Here is a 17556-nt window from a genome sequence, read left to right on the forward strand (position 1 = left end):
ATACATACTGTAGCAACAGAAAGATAACATAATGTATTAGACTAATGTTTGTCTACTGTGGTTAAAAACACTGTATCCCAAATACACAGCATCCCACTGATCCCAGCACTAGATAGAGTATGAACACTGAACAAGCACCACCACTGAATGGAGACTCAGTAGTGTTGTTGCTGTTTTGTGCCTCACCTCACTTGCAGAAAAGCGCAGAGGGAGGAGGTCCCTTACAAAGCACAACCCACAGCGTCGACCTCCACCACCCCTGCCCCTCCCAGCACGTCTGCCCTGGCCCCACCCTCCTCTACCACCTCTATCACCTCCTCTTCCTCCTCCTCCATCATAACAACCTCCAACACTACTACCACAACCACCACCCCTTCCACTGCCCCCTCCAAAAACATCAAGAAGAAGTTTGGGGACTTCTTCGCCTTCAAGAAAGTCCGTGCTGGCCGGGGGGCAAAGGGTGAGGGTGGGCCGGAGGGCAAGGTCAAAAAGACCTCCATCGCAGATCTAATCAGACCGCTCAGGGAGGCAAAAGAGAGGGAGAGAGAGAAAGAGCGGGAGAGAGAGAAAGAGCGGGAGAGAGAGAAGGGGAAGTTAGAAGAAGAGAGTGGTGCTAAGGCGACCGGTGTTAATGATTCTGATGCCACCAAAACAGTAAGAGCAGCAGAGGACAACACCATGGCCCCCACCGCACCCTCTGATGTCCCCAGCATCCCCACAACCCTGCCCACCAGTGCCCCCGTCCAGGAGGAGGTGTCATCTGTGTCCCCCAGCGCTCTGACCCCAAGCCCCATCATCAGCCCTGTCGGCGGGTTCCTGGCGGAAAGGGAGAAGAGCCGGACCCTGGAAAAGAGCAAGACCCCAGATGGAGAGAGGAGGCTGAAGGCCACGCGGCGCTCGCTCAGGGAGGGCAAGTCCCAGTCCCTCATCCTGCTGACAGGCCTGGAGGATGGCGCTGCCGCACACGGAAAGGTAGGTACCACTCTGCACTAGTGATCAGAAAACACATGGAGTGAGTTCTAAAGAAAATGCACATCATTTCTGAAAATGCTTTTGGTCATCCACTTTCAGAAACACGCATCTGAATGCACATCCAGCTTTGAACAGCGCCTCCACGTCATGCTCCACCGCATGGGGGTGGCCAAGACACCTCCTGCAGACACAAAAAACAGCCAGGTGTGTGTTTGTGTGTGATATTGATGGTTGTGGACCACCCTTTCTGTTCTCTTCCTCCCCATTTCCTCTATTTATGTTCCGAGCACCCAGTTGGGATTCACTTAGGATTACAGCACCTTTGTGACATTCATGTAATGTGCCATGGCAGTGAATATCTCAGTATAGTACCTAATCCTGAGACTGTGATATAGCAGCTTATCCACTGCAGCGTGCCTTATTAGTCCAGGTAGGAGCACATGGGAGGATAACGCATGAATAACATTCTCTTATATCTTCCTTTAGAACAAAGAAGAGGAGCTGAGGAAAACCAACTCCGAAGGTAAGCCACTCCGCACACCTCCTCAGCTGTGTGTCCGGGACTCCTTGTGTGACTCATCACACTGTTTGTACAAATCCCCTGCTGCCGACGGGAGCTTGACAGCATCTCAGGTTTGCTGTAGATGTGCAGTCTTTGTCAACTTAGAGTCGGGTGGTTGTGTTACATGTAGATATCTCCTCTTAGAACTGTAGAATTGTAGACTGTCAAGTAAAAGTGTTGCTGTAGCACGAGGGATGCGATTTGACGGTAGATGCTTGTCAAATGTAAACTGCTGTTGTTGGCCTCTTGTGTACCCCTTGAAAAGAAGAAGGAATCTAGATCAATTTGATAGAAATGTAGAAACTGTGCTTATTTCTGGTAAAGGCCAGTATGAAGCCCAGTGAGGTAAAGGCCTTCAGAGAAATCAATCTTGCATGTGTAAATAAATAAAGTGTTCAGCTCGCACATTTTGTTCCTTGGAAGTTGTGGGAATGTACGTTTTTGGTTTCCTATTGGTTCTCGTAACGAAGCCATACATTTCCTGACTGGTAAAACAGAATGTTTTTTTAAACGTTCTGAGAACGGAACTGAAAATTTCACTTGTTCTGGGAATGTATATTTTTAGATTGCAGGGAGGTTTCAAATCAAATCAAATCAAATTTTATTTGTCACATACACATGGTTAGCAGATGTTAATGCGAGTGTAGCGAAATGCTTGTGCTTCTAGTTCCGACAATGCAGTAATAACCAACAAGTAATCTAACTAACAATTCCAAAACTACTGTCTTATACACACAAGTGTAAGGGGATAAAGAATATGTACATAAAGATATATGAATGAGTGATGGTACAGAGCGGCATAGGCAAGATACAGTAGATGGTATCGAGTACAGTATATACATATGAGATGAGTATGTAAACAAAGTGGCATAGTTAAAGTGGCTAGTGATACATGTATTACATAAAGATGCAGTAGATGATATAGAGTACAGTATATACGTATACATATGAGATAAATAATGTAGGGTATGTAAACATTATATTAGGTAGCATTGTTGGTAGAACATTGGTAGAATGCTTTACTATGGTTCCCTGAAAGTTTTCCTGTGAGGTTTTATTAACGGTTATTGAGGTTTTTGAATAACTTTAAAAACTTTTACTGAATGTTTCAATAAGACTTTTAATAACACTGCTAGCTTAGGTTAACTGTTTAGAACTCCATGCACAGATAGGAGACATGGAAATGAATTTGCTTAGACATTAACATTTATTTTTTTAATGTGACACGGCATCAGTGAGATGAACCTATGATCTTCTGTTTTCTATCTATGGAATTAGTCCACAGCACCACCAGGATGGAGCTTGTGTGCCATGATTTAACTCGTTCAGTTTAGTCTATTCAAACAGACCCAATTTCAAAGGAAACAAGCACTCATTAAGGTCAAGTGTGGCCAATTAGTGGGCACAGCCGATACACCTGAACACACTTAAAAAGATAAAGGATAGAGAGAGTTTTGTTGACGCTGAGAACGGAATGTATATGTTTTTCAATAACATGCTTACAACGTTCTTTGAACGTTACTAATGTTTTCTTGTGTTTTTTGTCTGGAAAGTTTTCTTAATGTTCGAAGAACAGGACTTTAAATAGAACCATGAGGAAACGTTATGCTGAAGTACTGAAATTCCCAAAGAAGAATGTTCACAATGGGCTCAGACATCAATTCAACATCTCTTCCACGTTGGTTCAACATATTTAATTGAAATGACATGGAATCAACATTGATTCAACCCGTTTGTGCCCAGTGGGTTGTTTCTAAATGTTCTCTGAACTATTTGAAAACATTCCCAATGTCAAACCAGTTGGAGAACATTCCTAGAACATTACCAAAAATGTACTTTTAGGAAACGTTCTGTTAAACCAATTAAATACCAAGAAAATAACATTATTTTGTCAAGTTCCTTATCTGTGCTGAGAATGTTCCAAAGCCAAGCAACTATCCTGCACCATTTCCAGAATGTTGTGGGAAGGTTGTGTGCAAAATAACCATAGAACAACCACGCTCTCACCAAGCTCTAAGAAACATAGGGTTCTCAGAACGTTATGTGCTAGCTGGGTGGTGACTGGCGTTGACCCTGAGGTTAGAGGAGGCCAGAGACGTTCATGGGAAGTCCAAGCAACGCAGACCGGCTAACCTGGGAGTCATTACTGCCCTTTGTCACTCAGTGCTGGAGGTCAGGGATCAGTTCACACATTCACTCAGAGGGGAAAGCAGCACTATCAGCCAATGGCTTGTGCTCTAAAGATAACAGTGAAAGCTCCCTTTGCTGTTTTTTTGTGTGGATTTCTTGTTTATTTTGTGTGTCAGACTGTTTCAAGTATGGAGGGGCTCATAATATGTGTAGGTGAACCTCCCATTTTGCTGTAATCCTCTACTCTTTCTCAGGTGCAATTCTTGACAAAAAAACTGAACCACCACCCACGTCCATGAAGCCTCGCACTATGTCCACATCAGCGTCAGGTAATTCTGACACTTAAAGCTGGTGAATTGATGTCCATGTAATACATCCATCTATACTCCAAGCCAGGGGGGGCAAAGTACGTTGGGCCGTATCCCAGGCCGAGGCCTTCAATCCGGCCCGTGAGACAAAAAATAAATAAAATACAAATAAATGTTTTATTTGTATTTTCTTTTATTCCTTTTTTCTCCCCAATTTCATGGTATCCTATTGGTAGTTACAGTCTTGTCCCATCGCTACAACTCCCGTACGGACTCAGGTGAAGGTCGAGAAACACGACCCAGCCAAGCCGCACTGCTTCTTGACATAATGCCCACTTAATCCGGAAGCCAGCCGCACCAATGTGTCGGAGGAAACAACGTGCACCTGGCGACCATGTCAAAGTGCATGCAAACGGCCTTCCACAGGAGTCGCTAGAGCGCGATGGGACAAATAAATCTCGGCCTGCCAAACCCCTTCCTAACCCGGACGACGCTGGGCCAATTGTGTGCCGCCTCATAAGTCTCCCAGTCACGGCCAGCTGTGACACAGCCTGGGATCGAACCCGGGTCTGTAGTGACGCCTCAAGCACTCAAGCCTTAGACCGCTGCGTCACTTAGGAGGCCCCCGCAAATTGATTTTGACAAACTATTATCCCCCAAAAAATGCGTCCCTCCGTTGTATTCCAAAATCCCGATGTGGCCCTCAAGCCAAAACGTTTTCCCACCCCTGCTCCAAGCCTTTATGTAAATATAATGTTGAAGTAATGACTTCAGTGCAACCTCCCTTCTCCTCTCAGACACCAGGCGGCCAATCAGAGCAGGCGTGGAGGCTCTCAGAACAGACAAGCCCCTCCTCCCAGAACGTCCCATCGGCCCCCTCCCTCCTAAACCCACAGTGGCAGCCAAACCCCCTCTCCCAGCCCCCCAGCAGCACCCTGCTGCCGCTAGGACATCCCTGGGGGTCCCCTGGAAGCCCAACACAGCCACGGAGACCCAGACCCAGCCAGCAGGACCAGAGCCCTCCCAGAGCCAGACCCAGCCCCAGCAGAGTGAGCCGCCCAGTCCTTCCTCCCGCAAGGAGACTCCCCCTGCCCCATCGCCACACAGGGGCCCCAGCTCTCTGGAGAGCAGGGAGCGCACTGAGAGAGCACAATCAGTCACAGAAGGTACACATACAGTGCATTTGGAAAGTATTCAGACCCCTTTACTCTTTCCACATTTTGAAATGTTGAAGCCTTCTTCTTGGGTACAAGCTTGGCACACCTGTATTTGGGTAGTTTCTCCCATTCTTCTCTGCATATCCTCTCAAGCTCTGTCAGGGTGGATGGGAAGTGTTGCTCTACAGTTATTTTCAGGTCTCTCCAGAGATGTTCGATCAGGTTCAAGTCCGGGGTCTCGCTGGGCCACTCAAGCATATTCAGAGACTTGTCCTGAAGTCACTCCTGCGTTGTCTTGGCTGTGTGTTTAGGGTTGTTGTCCTGTTGGAAAGTGAAACTTTGCCCCAGTCCTGAGCACTCTGGAGCAGGTTTTCATCAAGGATCTCTTTGTACTTTGCTCCCTTCATCTTTCCCTCGATCCTGATTAGTCTCCCAGTCCTTGCTGCTGAAAACATCCCCACAGAATTATGCTGCCACCACCATGCTTCACCATAGGGATGGTGCCAGGTTTCCTCCAGATGTGACGCTTGGCATTCAGGCCAAAGAGTTCAATCTTGGTTTCATCAGACCAGAGAATCTTGTTTGTCATGGTCTGAGAGTCCTTCAGGTGCGTGCCTTTTGGCAAACTCCAAGCGGGCTGTCGTGTGCCTTTTTATTGAGAAGGGGCTTCCGTCTGTCCACACTACCATAAAGGCCTGATTGGTGAAGTGCTGCAGAGATGGTTGTCTTTCTGGAAGGTTATCTTGTCTCCACAGCACCTGATGGTCACTCTGAGTAACCATGGGATGCACATGAGCTCAATTTTGCGTCTCATAGCAAAGGGTCTGAATGCTTATGTAAATATGTTTTCACTTTGTTATTATGGTGTATTATGTGTAGATTAATGAGGGATTTAAAAAAAAAGATTTTAGAATAACGCATAACATAACAAAATGTAGAAAAAAGAGGGGGTCTGAATACTTTCCAAATGCCCTGTACATACAGTATCACTCACCTCTCTTCTTTCCAGGTCTGACCACACTTTTTCATTTGTGAAAAAATACTTGACTAACTATAATGTTTTTTCTGTCTGTGCAGAAAAATACCAGGCTAGTTTTATGTTCTGTATCTGTTCCCTTTGTCTCCCACTCTCTCTGATGCTTTATCTCTCCCACTCTCTCTGATGCTTTATCTCTTCCACTCTCTCTGATGCTTTCTCTCTTCCACTCTCTCTGATGCTTTGTCTCTCCCACTCTCTCTGATGCTTTCTCTCTCCCACTCTCTCTGATGCTTTATCTCTCCCACTCTCTCTGATGCTGTATCTCTCCCACTCTCTCTGATGCTTTATCTCTCCCACTCTCTCTGATGCTTTATCTCTCCCACTCTCTCTGATGCTTTATCTCTCCCACTCTCTCTGATGCTTTTTCTCTCCCACTCTCTCTGATGCTTTATCTCTCCCACTCTGATGCTTTATCTCTCCCACTCTCTCTGATGCTTTATCTCTCCCACTCTCTCTGATGCTTTATCTCTCCCACTCTCTCTGATGCTTTGTCTCTCCCACTCTCTCTGATGCTTTATCTCTCCCACTCTCTCTGATGCTTTCTCTCTCTGATGCTTTATCTCTCCCACTCTCTCTGATGCTTTGTCTCTCCCTCTCTCTGATGCTTTCTCTCTTCCACTCTCTCTGATGCTTTGTCTCTCCCACTCTCTCTGATGCTTTCTCTCTCCCACTCTCTCTGATGCTTTATCTCTCCCACTCTCTCTGATGCTTTGTCTCTCCCACTCTCTCTGATGCTTTGTCTCTCCCACTCTCTCTGATGCTTTGTCTCTCCCACTCTCTCTGATGCTTTGTCTCTCCCACTTTCACTGATGCTTTGTCTCTCCCACTTTCACTGATGCTTTGTCTCTCCCACTTTCACTGATGCTTTGTCTCTCCCACTCTCTCTGATGCTTTGTCTCTCCCACTCTCTCTGATGCTTTGTCTCTCCCACTCTCTCTGAAGCTTTGTCTCTCTCACTCTCTCTGATGCTTTGTCTCTCCCACTCTCTCTGATGCTTTCTCTCTCCCACTCTCTCTGATGCTTTGTCTCTCCCACTTTCTCTGATGCTTTGTCTCTCCCACTCTCTCTGATGCTTTGTCTCTCCCTCTCTGATGCTTTCTCTCTCTGATGCTTTCTCTCTCCCACTCTCTCTGATGCTTTGTCTCTCCCACTCTCTCTGATGCTTTCTCTCTCCCACTCTCTCTGATGCTTTGTCTCTCCCACTCTCTCTGATGCTTTGTCTCTCCCACTCTCTCTGATGCTTTGTCTCTCCCACTCTCTCTGATGCTTTGTCTCTCCCACTCTCTCTGATGCTTTGTCTCTCCCACTCTCTCTGATGCTTTGTCTCTCCCACTCTCACTGATGCTTTGTCTCTCCCACTCTCTCTGATGCTTTGTCTCTCCCACTCTCTCTGATGCTTTGTCTCTCCCACTTTTACTGATGCTTTGTCTCTCCCACTCTCTCTCCCACTCTCTCTGATGCTTTGTCTCTCCCACTCTCTCTGATGCTTTGTCTCTCCCTGATGCTTTGTCTCTCCCATTCTCTCCGATGCTTTCTCCCCCACTCTCTCTGATGCTTTGTCTCTCCCACTCTCCCTGATGCTTTGTCTCTCCCACTTTCTCTGATGCTTTGTCTCTCCCACTTTCTCTGATGCTTTGTCTCTCCCACTTTCTCTGATGCTTTGTCTCTCCCACTTTCTCTGATGCTTTGTCTTTTATTATAAGCTTACTATGAAATAATGCAATCACAGTGACTGCTCAGAGCATAATAATTACTTTGGTATCTCTCTTTGTTTTCATATACTGTAACACATTTTGTGCACCTAATGCACTTGTCTGTATTAGAAAGATTATTTTACATAATCAAAGTGAGCTGATATCATTTAGTCCATTTGCCAGAAGTCGGACTGTATTGGTTTTGACTCAAGAGTGCACTAGCTGAATGACCGAATGACATTAATGTACAGTGTATTGCACAGTCCACCAGCAATATGTAGCACCCTGATGTTATTTGGGTCCACATTATAGCAGAGGATGGCATCCAAACATGTGTTGGGTATGCCTGCTCTGGTCTTTTTGGACATGTCACTGTGACTTAAGTGTCAAGCCTAAATCCACCGCGAGTTGTGTTGGTGTCACTGTGTGTGTAATTGTGTATCTAACTCCTGTGTGTCTTGGTCATCCCCTAGAGAGCCTTCCTAAACCCCAGTCCCGCATGAAGCTCTCTCCCCAGCGGAGAGCTGTGTCCGTCTACGAGGACTCGCTCCTCCAGGAACATGCTGCTCAGCTGGACCCCGAAGGTGAGCTCGTCAGCAGGGAGAGAGAGAGAACACCTCCTGCTGTATACCACTGGTTACTGCAGATGATCAAAGCCATATACAAAGACTATACTGTGTGTATATACTGTACTGTATATGGCTCTAGAAATGAGGTTACCCAGTCATGTCAGTGTTTTCTCTGTTTTGTAGTGTTTTATAGTTTTTCAGAGAACAGGTTAACTACTGACTTTTAGCATGCCTATAGAGAAGGGCACTCAACTTGTATTCATTGACTCAGATGACTGATGATTGGTAAAAAAAAAGAAGGATAATAAGATGATAGTTGGAGCTGTATTGTTAGATTTCAGTGCAGCCTTTGATGTTATTGAACATAAGTTGTTATTGAAGAAACCCACTTGCTATGGCTTTACATCACATGCCATCACGTTTGTTCTTCAATGGAAGCTTCTCAAACATTAGATATGTGCAGTGCGGTGTCCCTCTGGGCAGTTGCCTTTGGCCGTTACTCTTCTCTATTTCTATTTTATTTTTACAAATGATTTGCCACTGGTCTTACACAAAGCTATAATGACTATGCATGCGGATGATTCCACACTACAGGACCTTAACTCAGTGAGCTCACTGAAATTCTAAATGAGGAGTTGCAGTCAGTATCAGAATGGGGGATAAATAATAAACTGGTGTTGAATACATCTAAATACATTTTGTTTAAAGCATTCTATAAAACGTCAACAGGAGTTGTGCATAAAGGGTGGGACCATTGAGCAAGTTGAGGAAGATAAACTCCTGGGTGTAACACTGGGTGGTCAAATATCACGGTCAGGTCATATTGACAAAGTCAGGGGTCTCTTCACAGTACCAAGTCCAAAAATAATTCACGGCAAGGCACAGTATTATACAGAGCCATGATGGCATGGAACTCCCTTCCATCCCAGATTACCCAAGCAAACAGCAAAATGACCTTATAAAAATGATTTAAACAACATCTCATGGAACAGCAGGGAGTGTGAGGGGACACACACAAACAAACACACATCATTTCTTAGCTATATTGTTTGGATAATATTTTGTTGTTTTGTTTGCATGTCGTTGTTTTTCAAATTTGTGTGACTGTCCTTGTCTATCAGTATTTTTAGTTGTCATGTTCTGTGTTTTTTGTGGAACCCAGGAAGAGTAGCTGCTGCTACAGAAAAAGCTAATGGGGATCCAAATAAATAAATAGTCTATCATCCTTTCCACCTTCCCCTATGGTAGCACTTCACTAAAAACATATATGTGTCACTGTGTACAAATACATCAAAAAGCCTAAATGTGTTCATTGATGCCCTGTTACATTATGTATTTGAGGCAGGTTGTTCATCTTTACTCTTCCTCCCTCCCATCAGAGCTGAAGGCAGCGTTGCCATGGTTGCAGAGGTCACCAGTCCAGAAACGTACCAACCTGGGGGAGCTCCCTACCTGTAGTGAGATCCAGCTAGAGGGAGAGGAGGGTGAGTATGGGGGCAGGGTGTAAGGTGCAGGAATCAGCGGGGGAAATAAGGCAAATAAGAACAGTTGCTGACTGAACATATGGTTTGAAAGGTAGATTGAGTCAAGATATTTTGAAGATGAGTGTATGGTTGTAAAATGGATGCACTTCTTGAGGCACTGTGCCAAATTTAAAATGTTTAGTTTGGGGCCTATGAACCTTGGCTTAATGGGCATATGCCAACTTGCTCCTCCTCCCTCTGCTTTGTCCACCTCTATTTGTCTGTAAAAATAATAATAACTCACCCACCAGGCCCTCAGCACCACATGCACTTTAGAGACATTACCATCCTATTACATCTCATATCAGCTTCAATTACAGGGCTGGAGGAGGACTGGATATCAGGTCCCCTATGGTACAATTAATGTGAAAGATTTATTAAAGTCATGCTTCATCATTATGCCCACAACCCTCATGCAGCCCTCAGTCAATATCTACATCACAGCATGCTATAAAGTGCCAGATATTAAAGTCTAGAATTACCTTGTTTTGGATGAAACAGAAATGATAGCTTGAATAATACTAATCTAATCAAGAAACAATTGCTTTTCTTTTCTTTCAAACTTTGTTAGGTTTATCTTTCTGCCTGTAAAAAGGCAGGTTCCATCTTGTTCTGTGTTGTCTTTGTGATTAAAAATCTCATCTCTGCTTTGTTTAATCATCCAAACAGCAGGTGAAGCAGGGAAAAAGAGGACTGGAGAGGGTGAGGGGACGGACAGCCGGCCGGTAACAGAGGACAAGCCAGGGCCAAGCCCAGTGGGGGCCAGTCAGGTAGAGGGAAAGAGCACAGCAGAGAAGAGGGGTGAGACGGTCTCACAGCAGCACACAGCGCAGGCAGAAACATCAGACCAAAGAACTGAACCCCCCTTAATGGTGAAACACATGGACTGACCTGGCAAGAGTCTATTTTCTATCATGTCTACCTTTGCCTTGCACGCCAGATTATGTAAAAAATAAACAAATTATGAACAAATGTTTTAAAGAGCGTAAATCCATACCTATACTTGTTAATAATAATTAAAAAGTTGATTCTGAAGTGTCATCAAGAGCACTGTCATCACTGCTGGTATGCATGACTGTTGGTAGGGGGAACTAGAGCAACACGGCTGTTGGTAGGGGGAACTAGAGCAACACGGCTGTTGGTAGGGGGAACTAGAGCAACACGGCTGTTGGTAGGGGGAACTAGAGCAACACGACTGTTGGTAGGGGGAACTAGAGCAACACGACTGTTGGTAGGGGGAACTAGAGCAACACGACTGTTGGTAGGGGGAACTAGAGCAACACGACTGTTGGTAGGGGGAACTAGAGCAACACGACTGTTGGTAGGGGGAACTAGAGCAACACGACTGTTGGTAGGGGGAACTAGAGCAACACGACTGTTGGTAGGGGGAACTAGAGCAACACGACTGTTGGTAGGGGGAACTAGAGCAACACGACTGTTGGTAGGGGGAACTAGAGCAACACGACTGTTGGTAGGGGGAACTAGAGCAACACGACTGTTGGTAGGGGGAACTAGAGCAACACGACTGTTGGTAGGGGGAACTAGGGCAACACGACTGTTGGTAGGGGGAACTAGAGCAACACGGCTGTTGGTAGGGGGAACTAGAGCAACACGACTGTTGGTAGGGGGAACTAGAGCAACACGACTGTTGGTAGGGGGAACTAGAGCAACACGACTGTTGGTAGGGGGAACCAGAGCAACACGACTGTTGGTAGGGGGAACCAGAGCAACACGACTGTTGGTAGGGGGAACTAGAGCAACACGACTGTTGGTAGGGGGAACTAGAGCAACACGACTGTTGGTAGGGGGAACTAGAGCAACACGACGGTTGGTAGGGGGAACTAGAGCAACACGACTGTTGGTAGGGGGAACTAGAGCAACACGACTGTTGGTAGGGGGAACTAGAGCAACACGACTGTTGGTAGGGGGAACTAAAGCAACATGACTTGGTAGGAGAAACTAGAGCAACATGATTGTTGGTAGGGGGAACTTGAGCAACATGATTGTTGGTAAGGGGAACTAGAGCAACATGACTGTTGGTAGGGGGAACTAGAGCAACATGATTGTTGGTAGGGGGAACTTGAGCAACATGACTTCTTTATATTAACAACCGTCACTTGATGTATGAAGCTACAAAATGCTACACAAAAAGTATTTACAAAACCTTGATTTAATCATTATTCAAATAAGCAGCAGTGTTTCGCCTGTGTAGTGTATGGAAAACATGTAATAGCCAGGAAGACCGATATTAGCTCACTTCTGTGATGTTTCATGATGATCATAAAGCACCAGGCTGTCTCATGGTGCCTGCCAGGAATACATGGAGTACAGCCTAGACAGAGTGGCCCCCTCACCATGAGTGATCTGTGTGTCGTTTCTCCCTGGTAACACCACATTATTCCATCCGACCGCCACCGAGCAGTGCTGCTACTGGGACTTGGCTGGTGGAGGTAGCAAAAGCACAGGAGTGCCATCTGTGTGTATGGAGAGGCAGAGAAATGGAGCAGGAGATAAATAATCCATCTGTGTGTGTGTGTGTATGGAGAGGCAGAGAGATGGAGCAGGAGATAAATAATCCATCTGTGTGTGTCTGTATGGAGAGGCAGAGAGATGGAGCAGGAGATAAATAATCCATCTGTGTGTGTGTGTGTATGGAGAGGCAGAGAGATGGAGCAGGAGATAAATAATCCATCTGTGGGGAGGTCTATACACACTACCAAGGTGTAATGCAGTAATCAAAATGAGTTGAAATCAATACACCACTCAAATAATTATAACGTGAAATATTTTATTACATGAAAATATTAACAATTGGCACTTTAATTGAATGTAATAAAATCAACCTTGTCTTGTAAAACCAAAATCAATCCATGGATTAAAATCACATGGGCAAGAAAGAGCATTCATTTATTTAAAGCAAGACAAACCAACTAGCTATGTAACAAACAGAAGTGTGCAGTCATGCTACAATAAGGAAAGTTAAAGAACTTTAGAAAAATAAACATTCTGTGGAATTGAGGTGTTCAAGGCCCAGATAAGCAGAGCATGGCTTTCAACATGTCACCCCTCAAGATATCACTGCCAGACAGAACAGCTCTAGCCTGCTGCTAAGTAACTTTAATCACCACAAATCTGTCGACATTACATTAATGAACCACTACCAAATAGTGTGATGGCCAACCACCCTCATTTGTTCCTATAACCAGTCCACCACACTAGTGTTTTGAAAAGGATGTGGTTTTGTTACTGCACTAATGACCACTACACTGCTGATAGTTTTGAACAATATGCATGTAGCCATGCTGAATAACAAAACACAAAAAGCTTTTTGTTGGACTGTAATGCTTGATTTCACTAGTCTGCTACTCTTGGCTTAGAATAGAGACATCTGCAAAGCTGTGCTTTTCTATGGTGGATTGGGACTTTTTTCTTGCGGAGTTGGACTTTTACCTTGTTCTTACACACGGCTCATGATTTATAAGTCTGGACACAATACCGAAACCTTTAGGGCTCTATTCAATCCGTATTACGGAAGTTCAGCGTTACAGCGCGAATCAAATTTAAAGGCAGTGTTTCAGCATCAGCAGAGACTGCATTCACAGTAAACACTGCATATGTCGGCTCAATCGGAAATTACCTTTGCACCCCGAAATCTGTAATGCTTCAGCGATACAGATTGAATAGAGCCCTTAATTAAAGCAGGATTTTGGGACAAGGGGGCTATCAGTTCAAACTAAAACCAGGTGTACATATGTTTTAGGTTCTCTTTGGTAAAAAGATTTTAAAAATTCCACAAGGAATTTTAAGGAAATCTGATTCACATTCATGGTTTAGAGTGAGGTTGCCTCTTATTAGTTTAGCATAATCAATACCAACGTAACAATATATTACACTATTCCTACATACTGTACACCTTTAACATGATTAAGGCCAATAGAACATTAACAAAAAAAGAGCAATGCTGAAAAGGTTCAAGAGATATTAAATTATATAAGCACACTGACGCCACCAGAGAACTTAGAACAGTCTGCAACTGTTTTGTGTAAAGATTTCCCTCAGAAAAAGTATTTTGTATATACACTGATATAACCCATGGATCAACTATCTAAAAATACCCTAACAATATTGAAAACATTATATTTAAGGAAAATAAAATAAATATATGAGATTAGTCAACACTATTCCCTATGATTTGCTCAGCAATATACAAAGAGATTGGGAACTTACAACTTTCCTTCTCTTCATTGTCTCCACTTCTCTCTATTGCCTCTACTTACAGAAGAAGCTGGAATGGACTTAAATATATATATTTTGAAATTATAATTAGACACACCCCAAGTTGGAATATGGAGAGAGAGAGAAAGATAAATATATACGTGGAAATAAAAGCTTAAGTTGTAGCTATGTCTGACTTAGATATTTCAATTTCAATATCGTCGAGCACTGTGCCTCATTGTGAATACATCACACCTCAGTCAAGACATTGTATTTAAGCTGATTGGTCTGTGGTGGAACAGAGCAGAGAATGCTCTCCTTTAGTGTTTGTCTGATGGCATGCACATCAGACTTGTTGTCTTTACCAGGTTGTGGAACTATTGAGACAGTAAATGGAGTGTACTCATCCAAATTGTAGAGCACAAATTTCCTGCATGCTGGAATGTTTCATTCTCAGCTATGTGTATGATACATCTATAACACGCAGAATGAGAAGGCTTGTTCTGAGTATAGTGGAACACACAACAATCTGAATGAAAAATAACACATAGAAAAACAGAGCCCCTGGACAGCCCTGAAATATACCACTTTGGCAACTAATCATGTATCAAACAAAGTCATCCGATAACAGATATAGAAAATAAGGCCTCTGAAGGAACAGCTGTCTTGCATATGCCGTCCTGCTGATTGCATCCCCCCCCTTTCCCTCCTTGAGTTCCTGTGTCCCAGTGCTAGAGTGTAGCTAGGACTCTTAAGAAGGAGATAATGAGGACACAGAAGGACTGGCCCACTCCAAACACCAAGGCCTCCAAGGAGATCATCCTCTTCCCTGCTGCTTTGTACACCCCTGCAATGGCGGCACCTACATGCACAAAGACATTTTTGGTTTTTGAAAAGTATAAAATCATTTTTACGCTGACTCAATGAGTAGTTTATGTCTGCGCATACAATAATGGATTATGTTGATGGCTTATCAGAACATGAGGTGAGTAACTCACTGGTAAGAACACCACCACACACAGGGCCCACGATACTCATCAGTATGATGGCAATGGGCATGAAGCGGGCTATTTTGTGTTGTCGCAGGGTGGCGAGGGCCAGGAGAGCAGCAGGTAGGTGGAACACCAGTGAAGAGACAGCAGCCCACAAGAAGACTCCATACCACATCTCTGAGACAAAGGAAGTAAGCAGTAACATATAGCCTTGTAATGTTTACAGACTTTACACATGCCTGTGGCCTGACATGTCTTCTGAATTAAATACTACCCTACCCAGTGCCCATTATGTTAATCTGACCCCTTAATCACCCTGCAAAATAATCCGAGCTGCTAACGATTACACATATATATAAAATCTCTCTCACACTAATATATATAACGTTAGGTAATATATACATAACGTTAGGTAATCCATTAGAGTACTATGGGCAATTTAAATGTGTCCGTTTTGTACAATAATATTCGTTGTTATTGCCAGCTGGCTAGCTAGCGCTCGACTAGCTAGCCAGCTAAAGTTAGCTACTTGTTTAGCATTCACAATAGCTAGCTATAGTAGAAGCCATGTTAATTTATCTAGCTAGCTAAAGTAGCTCAATAATAATGGACTAACGTAAGGACCCAAACGTTACGACTTACGTCTATTTGAATGTGGTAGCTCACTAAGTAGTATTACTAGTTACAAAGTTTATAATAATGTTGTTCAACTGGCTAACGTAGAACAGAGGGGCGGTGGAATGAATCTCACCTGAGAAGTCGCGAAGCGATGTGTCGTTGCCTCGATTGGTTCCATTTTTCCTAGGGACCAAATTCAAGCTAAGAATTTGCTGCACAAACCCAATCTCGTTATATCCGTTCTGCATGTCTAATGCACAGAACACCACGAGCATGTGTGCGAGACCACGAATATTCGAATAACACCATCAGAACATTAATGTTGGATCTAGCTAGCAAGTCGACAAGGGTTGGTTGATCTCCTGTATATAGCCGTTAGCTTGATGTCAACACAACTTGATTTGACGTCACGCCGGTACCAGACTCGTCAGAGGCGGGGTCACAAAAAGGATTTCACAATTTTGATAAATTGTTAAATACAATTTCCAAACCGTATTAACATATAAATATATAATAATGCAATCGATTATGAATATGGTATTCATTTTCCAACAATAAAGAAGCGATAACGCGTCTTTCCTAACGATCGATTGATCCTGTGGACGTGCCGTAGTAAATCAGGAAGTCAGATAAGCAGCTACCATAGAATTACACAATGATCAATATAGATCCGCGCTATTTTCTGTAGCTTTCTGTATTGTAGATACTTGTGTATTTGTTTGTTATTGTAATTTTAGCTATAATAAACTATACCACTAGAAACATTTGTTAACTTTAACGGTTATTTTGTAAACCGCGTGATAGCTACAGACCGGGTTCGTCAGATATCCGGTGCTTTGTCATTTGCTAGCTAGCCAGTTATCCATACCTTTGCTGCTGTGTTTACTATTGGCAGAAAGTGTAGGCTCTTTCTGGAGGGGAAATGATGAATTACTCAGATTATGATTCCGATGGCTATTCTTCAAATGAAGATCAAGACTATGTCCCATCTGGTAAGGTTACTTCAACAAACAGATTTGCAATGCAAGTTGAGCAGATATTTTATTAACGTTACACGCATGACAGATAATCATAAGCTTATACAGTAGTTATGCAATATTTCCACTGTATGTGTCATATTCTTCATGTATGTAGCTTGATGATAACTAGCGACCGTGTTTGTCATTCAGTTCAAGTCTTACCATGATTGTTGTGTGGTTGACAGATGACAACCTCAGTGAAGATGACATGAATGAATGTGTGAAAGAAGATGGTTTGGAAGGGGTTGACCATAGTAGCCAACAGTCTGATAATGTCACCAAGAAGAAAAAGAAGAAAGGCCAAGACATTGGCATGAGGTGAGTGATTCAACACTTTTGTATTTGGCTCCGTTTTTAGACCAATGGTGTCAAATCAAATTGTATTTGTCACATACACATAGTTAGCAGATGTTAATGTGAGTGTAGTGAAATGCTTGTGCTTCTAGTTCCGACAGTGCAGTAATATCTAACAACTAATCTAACAATTCCCCAACAACTACCTAATCCACACAAATCTAAAGGGGTGAATGAGAATATGTACATGTAAGTATATGGATGAGCGATGGCTGAGCGGCAGTAGGCAAGGTGCAATAGATGGTATAAAATACAGTATATACATGTAATATGAGTAATGTAAGATATGTAAACATTATTAAAGTGGCATTATTTAGAGCGCATTGTATAAAGTGACTAGTAATCCATTTATTAAAGTGGCCAGTGATTGGGTTTTAATGTAGGCAGCAGCCTCTCTGAGTTAG

The 17556-nt window shown here is 43.6% G+C and overlaps 3 protein-coding genes across 4 annotated transcripts in view; 2 read left to right on the plus strand and 1 right to left on the minus strand.

Annotated features, from left to right (window-relative positions):
- The window catches only part of LOC135525013 (capping protein, Arp2/3 and myosin-I linker protein 2-like), a 34667-nt gene extending 23672 nt beyond the window's left edge, over positions 1 to 10995 (plus strand). Inside the window, 8 exon segments of the mRNA XM_064952799.1 lie at positions 198 to 972; positions 1072 to 1176; positions 1459 to 1495; positions 3919 to 3993; positions 4770 to 5138; positions 8336 to 8446; positions 9811 to 9915; positions 10624 to 10995. Of these exon segments, the coding sequence (XP_064808871.1) occupies positions 198 to 972; positions 1072 to 1176; positions 1459 to 1495; positions 3919 to 3993; positions 4770 to 5138; positions 8336 to 8446; positions 9811 to 9915; positions 10624 to 10844 (1798 nt within the window). The 3' untranslated portion in view covers positions 10845 to 10995.
- Positions 10996 to 12725: 1730 nt separating this feature from the next.
- LOC135524430 (transmembrane protein 170A-like) lies at positions 12726 to 16185 on the minus strand. Its single transcript, XM_064951957.1, has 3 exons — positions 15913 to 16185; positions 15168 to 15338; positions 12726 to 15031 (listed from the first exon to the last, which is right to left on the minus strand). The coding sequence occupies exons 1-3, from the start codon at positions 16052 to 16054 to the stop codon at positions 14901 to 14903; spliced, it is 444 nt and encodes a 147-aa protein (XP_064808029.1). The 5' UTR covers positions 16055 to 16185; the 3' UTR covers positions 12726 to 14900.
- Positions 16186 to 16369: 184 nt separating this feature from the next.
- The window catches only part of cfdp1 (craniofacial development protein 1), a 59138-nt gene continuing 57951 nt past the window's right edge, over positions 16370 to 17556 (plus strand). Inside the window, exons 1-2 of one of the 2 annotated variants that reach the window (XM_064951956.1) lie at positions 16370 to 16771; positions 16984 to 17116. In XM_064951956.1, coding sequence (XP_064808028.1) covers positions 16702 to 16771; positions 16984 to 17116 — 203 coding nt within the window. In that variant the 5' untranslated portion in view covers positions 16370 to 16701. The remainder of the gene's footprint in view (positions 16772 to 16983; positions 17117 to 17556) is intronic. The other variant, XM_064951955.1, reaches the window with a different exon arrangement.

The sequence above is a fragment of the Oncorhynchus masou genome, chromosome 31, assembly GCF_036934945.1.
Source record: "Oncorhynchus masou masou isolate Uvic2021 chromosome 31, UVic_Omas_1.1, whole genome shotgun sequence".
Lineage (NCBI taxonomy): Eukaryota > Metazoa > Chordata > Actinopteri > Salmoniformes > Salmonidae > Oncorhynchus > Oncorhynchus masou.

Bases quoted from the DNA above. Each gene is read 5' to 3' on its own strand.
- LOC135524430 (XM_064951957.1), bottom strand. From the start codon at position 16,054: ATGCTCGTGGTGTTCTGTGCATTAGACATGCAGAACGGATATAACGAG. The intron at 15,339-15,912 runs GTGAGATTCATT...CCTTTGTCTCAG, and splicing joins ATCGCTTCGCGACTTCTCAG to AGATGTGGTATGGAGTCTTC. The intron at 15,032-15,167 runs GTGAGTTACTCA...TTGTGCATGTAG, and splicing joins GTGTGGTGGTGTTCTTACCA to GTGCCGCCATTGCAGGGGTG.